Source organism: Anoplophora glabripennis, unplaced genomic scaffold (genome assembly GCF_000390285.2).
Source record: "Anoplophora glabripennis isolate ALB-LARVAE unplaced genomic scaffold, Agla_2.0 scaffold322, whole genome shotgun sequence".
NCBI lineage: Eukaryota > Metazoa > Arthropoda > Insecta > Coleoptera > Cerambycidae > Anoplophora > Anoplophora glabripennis.
Genome location: NW_019416693.1, coordinates 264,658 through 277,628, shown reverse-complemented (window position 1 = coordinate 277,628; position 12,971 = coordinate 264,658). Strand labels below are relative to the sequence as shown.

General features: G+C 32.8%; 1 protein-coding gene across 1 annotated transcript in view; it reads right to left on the bottom strand.

Moving 5' to 3' along the window:
• Positions 1-1,757, bottom strand: part of LOC108910196 (protein takeout-like) — a 28,843-nt gene extending 27,086 nt beyond the window's left edge. The window contains exon 1 of the mRNA XM_018714736.1: positions 1,643-1,757. Within this exon, the coding sequence (XP_018570252.1) occupies positions 1,643-1,712 (70 nt within the window). The 5' untranslated portion in view covers positions 1,713-1,757. The remainder of the gene's footprint in view (positions 1-1,642) is intronic.
• Positions 1,758-12,971: the final 11,214 nt, after the last annotated feature.

Below are 12,971 nucleotides of genomic sequence, written 5' to 3'. Positions count from 1 at the left end.
ATTCTTCGAACAATTACTTTAAATCATAATTACGTATTTTATTTGTTTTATTGTTAATTGTTGTAATAACACGAAGAAACACTTGGTTTGTTTCGCTTTTAATTTCTCGTATTATCAAAACATAGTGTTCGTTAAATCGATTTTTCTCGAAAACGGATCGAGATACTGAAATGAAACAAGAGTACATAATTAATGGAAAAATGATAGCTCTTTCAGGTTTTGAATCAAGTTTCATGTTAAATATACAGGGTAAAAAGTTATTAACTAAATTTTCGGTAAAATTGGTCGTAAGTGGCGCCCTCTATGAGCAATGCTGAAATTACAAAACGTATCTTATTCGTCGCCTAAAATAATATAGTTTCACAAATTTTCAAGTTCCTAACCTACATATTTTCAGAATAATCCAAAAAAAATCGATTTAAAATTTTAACTTTCAACACCCTGTATTTCCGGAACTATCAACTTTCGGTTAAGGCATGTTTGCGCCAATGGTCATCATTTCACGTGTAGTATCTGCAGCTTTCGACTTTCCCATTGTTAATGAATCACCCTGTATAGACGGCAAACGTTTGTTACGGCCGGTAAAGTTGCAACACAACACATTGCTTTGTACAAATCGCACAGTCTTATCTGGGGCAGCTAAATACGTTTCTTTTTAGTTGTACGCCAGGACCGGCCTTCAAGATTTCGAATCCATTTAAAAAAAAATTCTTAGATAATTCAAGACTTTCATCAATGCAATAATCGTAGGCAATAAAATTGATTGTACGAATGAAGGTGATTGATTACCTTACATGTGGATATATTTAAAGACAACTGGTTTAGCATCGCTTCAATTTTTTTTTACGTCAAAAATGATGTTACAATTAAAAAATGTCAAAAATCGATGTTTTTCTTAAATTTGTTGTCAATTTTATAAAGATAAATGAAACTTCATTAAGCTTTCGGAAAATACTTCTCAATTTATGTACATTAAGCCTCCGAAATCCGCTGTTGGACAGATGAGTCGTTGCTTATTGACGATTTTACTTCAGACTTACCGGAAACTTTGGAAAGATGGTTAAATTTCTCTAGATCTTCCATCTTTACAAAACTTGGTCAGTACATAGTGTAAGACTTAGAGAATCTAGAAAAAACTTTGATTACATACAGGGTGATTCAAATTTTAGTACAAAGAATTTAAAGGCGTATTTTTAAGGTCAAAATAAAACTTTTTTTTGAAACCTCAAAAGCTCAAAAATTAATAAAATTAAATTTTGCAAAATGACGTATAACTGTCAATAACTCAGCAAAGATTTTTAGAAAATTGGCAACAGTTTTAAGAAAAACCATCGATTTTTGCCATTTTATGTAAATTGCAAAATTATATCTGGAATAAAAGAAATTGGAGCGATGCTATTTTGTACAAAATTTCATTATTTCATTTATAACAAAAATGATCTCTTACAGATTCTTCGCAGAAACGAGATATTCAAGCATTTTTTGCCATGTAAATTGTTAATAACATTTTAATTTATTGTTCTATAACATATTAGTCAATTTGTAAAAAAAATGCGGTTTATGGAAATTTATTTGCTTTGCACCCCTCTCTACTGGACTAACAATAAGTGCAGATAGTAAGAACAAGGTAAACTCCACTTACGCAACTTCTCCGCATCCGTAACCGCAGCAACCGTTAACAGAAGGATAACACCGTTAACACAAAAACCCATGATTAACGACGAATTGAGAAATAAGTCTTGAAATTCGAACCAAACCGTTACTCTCGCGATCTAGGAGAGTATATGCTTCGTTTGCCCCCTACTATTTCTTATATACCCTCCTCGTGGTCATTCAGATGTGTATACGATTACAAAAATTGACGATCTTAGGAGACGCAGATACGTACGAAGCAGTGGCGGCTCGTTAGAGGAGGCTTGGGAGGCTAAGCCTCCTGGTTATATGACGTTTCGCCCCCAGCGTTTATCTCCCACTGTTTTGCCCCCCGCAATCATCTTTTTCTATCTTTCCTGTTTTTCAGATTAAAAATATAAATAAAAAAATGGTTTATTTCCTTATTTCATGAAAGCATATTTATTTATGGGGGCAAAACGGTCGGGGGCCAATCGGCACTGGGGAGGAAACGACGGGGGCGAAACGGCAGGGGCGAAACGGTGGGGGCGAAACATCACCATCCCACGCCTCCTCTGCAGTTTTTGATAGCATTACAAAAGTTTTCTTTTAGTTTTTTTATTTTACATCATATAATTGTAAGATTTGTGTATTTTTCGTAAGGAGAAATAAAGGGTTGAAAGGGGTAAGAAGGGTAGAAATCGGTTGTCGATTATTACGTTGAAAACATGTGAATATTTGTTATTTATCTTGCGGGCGTAAACATATGTGTAACTAAAGCAAAATGTAAATACCTCACAATCAGACAAATACGGCCTCTTGTCGGGGCAGGTCAGGACTTGGCTATTGTGATGGTGAGATGAGGTGATCCTCTCTTAGTGAATGGCCACTATATACGCCTGTAAATGATTGGAAAGCATACCTGAGCACCCTATTATCTAGTTAATAAATGAATCAATGATTACCGGATCCTTCGCCTCTATTTGAAAATATGACTGTGTCTATTTAACATTAAACATATACAGGGTGTGATATATCTACTGCACAATCGATAAGCAACTGTGATACTTACTACTTATCACCAAACTATTCTGTATATTAAACATATAAACAAATCTAAGCATTTTACTACCAATTAGCCTGAGCGACTAATCCACTAGCACCTGAGCGCCGCGGAGTACCGCGGCACCAATTAGCCTGAGAAGACCCCAGCGACTAACCCACTCGCAGCCCAAGTACCGTGGCCAAACATCACAAGACTCACTCAAAAGCATTATCCATGGATCTCTGCACTGTCAGTACTGACGAGCAAAACAGTAAAGTGCCTCAAATGCATAGACAATTTATTCACATCAAATGTCATTAAACTTACTAGTAACTGACCAATCAATTGTGCAGATTTAGCACCTCAATTCATAACAGAGAACATAAGAAAGTACACATCATAGTTAGGTGATGTACAAAAAAATCAGCATTTATTTTCAACAATATCTCCCTCAAAATAATTAATGAAGAAGACATGTTGTGACGTCACACCACCTGTTAGCGGCTAACCCACATACTTAGCTTGGTCTCACATACATACATTATATCGTCTGTTTTCCCACGTAATAACGCAAATGAATGTTGCCATTTTTGCTAGATTGTACGGGAACACGCAAAGGTGAAACTCGGTTTTGTCATTTTTTGTTAGAACTAACAAACCTAATTAAAAAAGAAAAGTCGATTGGTGTTAGAAGAGAATACGGGATTATTTGCTTTTAGCTTATAGCTCAGTGTCTATTTAACCCCACAGTTCCATATTTGCACCAAAAGAGTACATTTTTAAACTATGTACCGCTGCACAAATATTATTTTTCAAAAAAAATTACTATACATTTCTTGCACCATAGTCTTCAATTGGAGTGCTTAATATAATGATGTGTACAAAAATGGTTAAATAAAGATTAGCGTTAAACTGATTCTTTTGGCACAAAGATTTCTTTAATTAATGTTTTGTTCTACAAATGAAAAATATAAAGGAAACAGGAACAAATTTAAACTATACCACAAACGAGGAAAAAACATAAACCACAAATACATAATAACGACAATAGCTAATGCTAATAGTGCATATAGTCGTCGAGTCGACCTAATCGAACGGTGTGACGTCACAAATGCTTTGCGAACGGTTTGAACCGTTTCAAATATCTATTTCACCACATATTTAAGGAGTTATGTGCTTTTAGAAAACGCAAAAACGAGTTATAAATTAAATATTACTGAATGAGCACATTATTTTTTTAAATTTTGATTGTTTTAGGCCTCAGATTGTACGTCTTATCTAAATATGCAGAGTTTTCAACATACAAATGATGTTAGTGTTTCGGATAATAATAACCGCGGCACGAGGCTCTAATTTACCATGCCTCGTCCCATAAACATCGAAAAACATCACGTATAACATGGTTATTATATGCAAATTGACCATATTTGTGCCAGCAATCGTCCGTCGATAAAAACCTGGGCGTTATTATGCTGTTACATTTTTTGCCCCTGTATTTGTGCATGTACACAATTATACAAACGTACTTTCCCCACTGTTAATAGCCGTAGAATACTTGCTCATCGAAGAAGAATTCCTTTTCACTGTCATTAACAATTTCTTAACTCGCTTGACATTTAATTTTCAGTTCAATGACTAAAAGATCAGCTGAATAAGCAATTTGTTGATGCAACACGGAATATTTGTGGGAAAAATGATTATTTTTATGTTAGAATCTTCTCATTAGTATTAAGTAAATCTGTCAGGTGAACTAGAAGTAGGTACATTTTTTTTCAATCCATCTAAGGACGTATGTTTTATAACACTGTTGACTATGTCCCAAACGATAATAGTTATAGTGTAATGAAAGAATGTTGAAGGTATGGAAGCGACGAACTCTGTATATGTTATTTTAATTTTACAATTCAGGTTTTTTTGTTGCAAAAATAATTGGTTTTTGTATTCAAGTCTGTTAAGACAGCTAGTTGTATCCTGTAGGTTTTCAACATTTGGAATATTAAATGAATCATCTGCGAATGCTGTGAAAAAATTTGGCATGTAGTTTAGTTAAATCATTTGTATATGACATGAACAGAAGAGGGCCTAAATCATTTCCCTGACGAATACCATACTGGTTAAGTAATGCATCGAAATGAAATAAAAAATAAACTAACTTTTGATATCATCGCATACTAAAACATTCAATAAAATGTCATGATCCACAGTCATATGCCTTTGACAGAATCAAGAATTAAAGCAATAACTTCATGATTTAAATTCTAAACAAAATGGAATATATGTCTATCAATGCAAATATTGTTGATCCATTTTTTTTAAGCCATGTGATTTTCCACATATACTATTTACAAAAATGGATTCTCTAGGTCGAAGATTGAAAGTTTTAGCAACTTTTGATATGTTTGGAACTATGTCGAAAGTTCATCATTGGCACACAAAACTATCATTTTCAAATAGTACAACCTTGTTAAACAAATCAATACTTCTACGCCAATAAGTTTTTAGACATAATATAAAATTATATTTCTAATAAAAAATCTCCTAGATTTTTTTTATAAAACGTGATATTTTCTTATAAATACAATTAGGACATGTGGCTTTTAATGGTACTGATCGACGTATTTGGAATCCGTTAAGTTTCATCAGGCTATGTCAAAAAATATCCTCAGCACATTTGGGAAAATTTATATTTTATAAATTCAGTAGGTAGTCTTTTATCTTGAAAGTGAAACATTCTATGACCCATATTCATATAAAACTTTTTCATGAGATTTTTTAATTAAAATTAAGATCACTCTGTATATGTATATGAAAACATTAAAAAATATCTGTTGGGCGGTGNCCTATTTGTATAAGAGTTTACTTTTAAAATTTTTAAAATAATATATAGAGGATATAAGTGAGAAGTCGTTTGCATACGATAGATGGCGCTATAATCAGTTCACAAAGTATAAAGTGTTGCCTACTCATTAGGAGCTAAGTAGTAGTAAGCTTCCAAAACGTTACGTGGCGCTGTTTCGCGGTTTATTGGCAATATTAGGAACATTTCATTCTACGTTAATACTATATTTTCTATGGCTGTGGGATGCCCTGTCTGCAGATAAAATAGGGTGTGGCGGAACATTTTACTCTGGTGGTGCCATCCCGTATGAAGGTGGCAAACTACTCGTCGTTTTTCAGTGTTGCCTATAAGTTTCCCCGGGCTGATTTTCAATTTACTCTTACATATAAGTTTCCCCGGGCTGGGGAAGAGGCAACTAGATCCTGTTTCTCGCAGCTCCCAGCCTTATATGGGATCTCAAACGCTGATTATTATCAACGTAATATACTGTAAGTGATCCCGTCTATTCCTATTAAAAAACTTCACCTTATTATTCCTGTAGCTCCAGCCGAGGAAAACAGCAGCCGCCATGTTTAATAATCTTGTAAGCAATTAAAATCCACTTTTTGAGTCTTTGGGATTTACAATCCCAAAGAAGCGTGTACTAACACAGTACAGTAAATAGTAACATAAATAATTTTGAATAAAATATTATTACTCTTATTTTTATTTGAAAATCAAAAAATACCACAAAAAAAGACCCATGAAACATAAAATTTTAGTTTCATCAAACTTGGTTTAATCGTTAGTTTAGGCAAAAAGAAATAATATTTCCTAAAAAGTATCGGTTTAAAACAACAAGATCATTGTTTAAACAATAGTTATAATGTAAAAATTACCAAAAATGGAGTTTTTTAGTTGTATTAAAAAGTGCTCTCCAACAGGACTTTGCTTTTGTTTATGCTTATAGGTTTTCTAAAAACGCTTCATTTGAGACCTGCTAAATTAAAATCCATTAACGATTCGTTTAAATAATTGCAAAAAACCAGCGAAATTTGAATTGGCTATAAATAGAAGAAAAGAGCATACGTCGTCTCTAAACTGCAGTAAAAGTTGTAGTTTGTTACGCTTAAGAAACCCTGAAAATTTGGTAAAAAAATATTTATTTGTTTACGAGTTTTTGCATTTGTTTATTAGAAATAACATTTTTCAATTGCAAAAACGCGGTTGTTAGCGTTATAATAAAGGGCCTTATGAGGGCTCATTTGTTTCGTCTTGACTTATATTTTCAAGATATGCAAATTGGAAATTGTAATTTCATAACCTAACCTCCTGAAAACGGCGTATAAACAAATAGTGTAATTTGTTTATAAGGTTTTTCGTTAATAACTTAGCGAAGAATGAATATTTTTTAAAGCCGCTTTGATATTCGTAATCCTGGTAATTTTTCACGAATTTAAAAAAAGATATTATTCTAGGACCATTTTTAGCCGAGGTAGCGTTTTTTTTTTAAATTCGTAACTTGTTTATTTATAAACATTAAGACTTGAAATTTCGGGAATAAATCAATCAACCCTTAAACTTCATAATAACGATTAAAGATATAGGAAAAAATGCATTTTATAGTAATTTTTAACCCTTTAAAAAACGTCCTCGAATACATTTTTACACCTGGTGTATAATTTTCTTAAAAAACAATATTTTTATGTAAAAAAAAATCAGGAAATGACATATTTTTTATGTATAAAATTTATTTTAATGAGAATCGAGTTTTTGATAGATAGATAGATAGATAGATAGATAGATAGATAGATAGATAGATAGATAGATAGATAGATAGATAGATAGATAGATAGATAGATAGATAGATATAGAGAGGCAGGCAGGCAGGCAGGCAGGCAGGCAGGCAGGCAGGCAGGCAGGCAGGCAGGCAGGCAGGCAGGCAGGCAGGCAGGCAGACAGACAGCCAGACAGACAGACAGACAGACAGACAGACAGACAGACAGACAGACATACATACATACAGACAGACAGACAGACAGACAGACAGACAGACAGATAGATAGATAGATATTTATTAGTGTTAGTACACAACAAGTGTTTACACATGTCAAAAAAAATACTTATAGTAGTAATATAAAATCATTATAAAAAAAATATATAATACATATACAGCACAGTACACATGCTTATAACAGTGTTGACACGTAATTAGTTCATAATTTAAAAAACAAAGAAAATAGTAATGAAACAATACAAGTACAAGCAATAAATGGTTGTCAAATGTTAAAATAAAATGTTTGCAAGAGGACAACAAAACAAACAGTAAATGGTACATGTTAAAATAAGATTATGAGTAATGTAGTAAGAAAAAAAAACTGATACAATGCAACTGAAGTGTGCGAAGCTACGTCTAAGATAGTCATATTAGGGTGAGATCACTTTTTAAAAATTCTTGCGTAGTATAAAATGCGTTGGTTAATAGAAAGTGTTATATTTTTCTTTTAAATAAAGTAGGGTTGAGATGACGTACTGGAACTGGTAATGCATTAAAAAACTGGATGCCCAGATATGATGTGCCATTACGTGTTTTACTTAAGCGATGAAAGTTTAAGTTTATGTCATTTTTATTTCTAGTATTATGAAGGTGGATTTGGCTACGGACAGTAAACGACTCTTCATTTTCTTTTACGTACAAAAGGCACTGGAGTATGTAAGTACATGGTAATATTAAAATACCAAGTTTCTTAAACTGTGCTCTGCAGTCATCTCTGAATTTTAAACCCGAGATTATGCGAATGGCTTTTCTTTGAGTAGCAAAAACTGTATCAGCTGAAGGTGAATGACCCCAAATCAGGATTGCATAGGATATTTGGGAGTGAATAAGGCTATGATAAGCAGTAATTAACGTTTTTTGAGATACTTTGCTAATCAAGTTGCAAATTAAATAAATTAAAATTTTGGATGTAATATGCATATAGCATTATTTTTAAAAATATAATATGTAATTTAATGTTAAAAAATAATACCACGCCTATTTTACGTAACTGTGATTTTAAAGAAGTGGAAAGAAGTATTTCAGAAATCATTACAACTTGCGTTCTCTGTCGGCGTAGTGGTTTTTTCGGTCCGGTTTTTATATAAATTTCTATACAGCAAACCTGGAAAGGAAAAATTAAAGTAAGATAAAAAAAAGATGTTTAGCACAACTTACTGCCCTTACTGGTATACTTTCAGTAGTTTATTAAAGTACCTAAAGATGGTATAGTTAAATAATTAATATAATAAGTACGTAAGTTTAGTAACACTCGTACAAATTTTACGTAAAATTTCATACGAGATCTTTAGATGCCACACAAGGTAATGTAAAATTACCTGCACAAGTAAAGTTATGTGAAACTTTTATTTTTAATTTTATTATTTTCCTGCAATTCACTCGAAATTTTAGATTTACGTATCGATATATGTAGGTATAGTAGTGAAACTTAAAAGCTTAATTTTACTAAGACGTAGGGAAACAATTACTGTTTTTTCGGACTTCGGACCTTTTCCATTCAACGCAGAACGGATATTCACAATCTGGGGCGTAGGGGAGATTTTTTAATTATTTTTTCGGTTCAACACACCGTTTCCGAGTTATAAGACCTTTTTTTTTGCATTCAACGCAGAAGGGACAATTAGATCTAGGGTGTGGGGAGATTTTTTCAATTATTTTTTCGATTCAACGCAGCCTTTCCGAGTTATAAACACTTCTTTATTCTATGATATCACACACTGTTGGTCCCGATTTTTTTTTTTTCGACATGCGGACTTCGGACGTTTTTCGCTCGTATACCAATCAGAACCATGGGAGATTTTTTGATATTTCCAGTCATTTCCGAGTTACGAGCAAAAACCGTTTTTTTTTTCTTATACGTTGTGACATCATAGCTCGATGATGAAGGCTAAAAACGCCACGCTCTCTACCCCGCGCTCCCTCTTTAGGTGTCCTGAAGATGCTGGGGAAGCCCCAGAGACTCCTGAAGACAGCAGAGAGAGATAGAGAGAGAAAGAGAAAAGCCCTCTATGAGGACAAAGTCACTTTATCTCTATCGCACAGTATGTCTCTATCTCTCTCGCACACAATCAGACAAAAACGACAGAAACGAAAAATAAAACATAATTAAACTGTATTATTCAAATGACAATAATGTGCAAAAGTTCTTTAGGAATATCAGCAAATTTATTTTGGCGAACGAATACCGTCAACGAACACTGTAAACAATATTATTAGAAACCTTAGGTGGCCAGAAAACAGCCCCGATCTCAGTCCTTTAGACATATTTTTGTGTTGACACTTCAACAAAATATAGGACTAAAGATCTCAAAATTTGCAAGTATTGGAAGAAAAAATCCAGGACGAAATGTTTGATAATTCTGAATTTGTTTTTAAAGGAATAAATAGTACATCAAGGCATATTTTCAACTGTATCATCACAATTACTTGCATATTGAAAATTTGTAAAAATTGTAAGTATTTTAATGTTATTACGCTTTTAGGTATTCTACTTATGTTGTTGTAAAGGTTAATTATAAAAATCGTTGTTTGTTTTTTCAATAAGGATAAATTTAAATTTTTTTAATGATTTTTTTACTTTAAACATATATTTTATCTTTAATTATTAAACCTATAAGTGGATGTCAAACCTGTACCTACATTCCGCGACGTACTAAAAACCCACCTTGTATATTAAATAAATTTATGATCATCAAATATTAAAAAAAATATGTTACATGCTATTTAAAATATCATTACCTACGAATTTTGTTTATTTGGAAACATATTTTCTGCAGTATTTCAATACCAAAAAATGAAAATAGTAGCTCGTTAACGAAATTATAATTAAATAACCTAATTGTGACACCGCTGCAGAATATCATATGAAACTACATAGGTATTCGTTGATTCTTTAAAACATTTTTATCAATACCTCTACATCATACATTTAAGTAAATACAGAAACGCAAAAAAAGTGTACAAAATAGAGCTGTAAGTACACGTGGCAACATTGACAAACCGTTGATTATATGTTACTAGGATACGCGTAGGAATGCGGACCGCTGCATTTGATTCTTCCTAAAATTCTGCTGGCCTATTCCAGTAGCGGTCTGGGGCGATAGCTATTTTGTCTGTGATAAAACATTGCAGTGCAAAAAAGGAAATTAATTTTTTTATTAAAGAAATTGACCGATGTCTACACATTTATTTTAATCTATTTGTTATGGTTGAGTTAGTCACATTCGTCAATTTGAATCGTTTTTTTTTTAAATCCCACTGATTTTCTTCTGTATTTCAATCCTGTTTTTTTTTACCGAATCTGCCACATATCCCTCTGCTACAGCACAGCACACAACTGCCATCCACAACATTCTTGTGTTTGGAATGAAACAATCGCAACAAATAATAAAACAAACCCTACATTCATCATCTCTTCAAAATACTGTTTTGTTTCCAATCGATTTCTTCTTAAAAATTGCTATCAGAATGAGATGTTTTTCAATACTTACGTTTAAGATTTATTGTCAGATATCTGATATTTCCCCTTCACAATCGCTCGATTCTATTTGTTTTTTTTTTTTCAAAATTAAGCAGACAGTAATAGAGGCGTAACCCTTTTAGAGGGTGACTTTTAACAAATATTTTTTTAAAAAAGCACGGTTTTAGATAAAGTATTCTACATAATATTTGGGTAACTAGATTTTACCACACTCATTATGTAATATACTATTAAAAAATGTGTTAATGCTGCGAATAACAACTTTTTACTTGCTACTGCCCCCCATATTTAAATTAGTGCCGTTTTTTTTAAATTAACTTAAATAAAAGACAAAACTAAAAAATAAAATAACAGATGTCGCCCCACTCGTTGTTCTCGCTATTAATTTCACAACTGAAATAACAATATCTGAGTGTCAAAAATTTAGGACTAACTCTTGATCGTTCACTTAGGTTCAGAGAGCAAGTCAGTATAATGCTTTGAGACTTCTGTATCCTCATAGGAGTTATATTGACTACAATACAAAGAAAATGCTATGCGAAACTTTAGTGTTAAGCCACTTCAACTACTGTGCACCCGTTTATGGGCCTTGTTTAGACCTGACCTAACATGGCAAACCGCAGACTTTTTCATTTACAATGCTTTTTTCATAAACTTATGTTGACAAAAACTCCTCCGTACCTATACAGGGTGATTCACAACTTATCCAAAAAAATTTGGGAATAGATGCGGCATGAAAAATGGAGTCAATATCGTAACAAAAATTTTTGTAAAATCCTTATAGTTTCCGAGAAAAAAAAATTATTGAAGTTATAGTACATTCAACCACTACATAGCTGGACAACTGTAGTCTCTAGCGTCATTCGCAATACGCGTGGAGAGCCACGTGGCCTCAGAGACACCGAATACTGAAGTCCGATTTTGCAATCGTCTTTGCGGTAGTGTTTACCTGTTATATAGTGTTTACAATAGTTTTTTAGTAGTTAGTGTCAAAAAAGATTGGCGTGTATAGCAACTCAGAGTTGATGGATATCGTTTTAATTTATGGTGAAGCAAGACAACATTTGTATTATGGTGAAGCATTTGTGTTATAGTGAAACTAGACAGCATTTGTGTTAGTTCGTGGAAACTGAGTAAGACGGACCCAAATGTGTTTACACTTTGGTGGATAAAATTTTGAACAATTGTTGTAACATCGGGTATGTCAAATGATTTTATTATTTATAAACACAAATTAATTTTATTAATTAATAATGACAGTAAAGGCAAAAGCAGTTGAATTTGCCGATATAAAATAGGTGCTATAAAATTCTATTTATTTCTTTCCTTGTGAAAGTTTTTTGCCCATTATTATCACACCGCATGCCGGTCGCATTGTGCAAGGTCAGGTTTTACAGTGGACCAGTTTCCAGTGCCGTGCAGAAGTGTATTTTTAAATCATTATAGCCATCCTTGTCTATCACATGGATTTCTATGGCTTACTTTATCGCTCTCACGTAACTTCTGATAGACCATCGGTACTTTCCTACACTGTATGCATAAATGTTAAATGAAAGCAAGGGTTAAGTGGTAGAGCACACGTAGTGTGAACTTCCCCTTGGGATTTCCAACATAATATTTTTTTTTTCATATCTTGTTATTAATTATTAAATAAAGAGAAAAAACGACAACATAAGCCCAATTTAAAAACATAACTGGTGTTATAGTCTCTCCGAAGTCAGTTGAACATGCAAAAAAACGCCGGGCAATAAAATTTAATGACTCATAGACGTACCTAAATAGGTTTTCTGCTAAAGGTAAAAAACTATAATAATTTGTATATAATGTGTAGACAATTTCTATTATATGTTGATTTGGCCAACAACATATTTTAATTATTTATGTCCTGAAACAATTTTATTATATTGATGGTAAATTTCGTTTTGTTCCGTTTGAAAAGGTCTCCAAAATGCCATGTTGT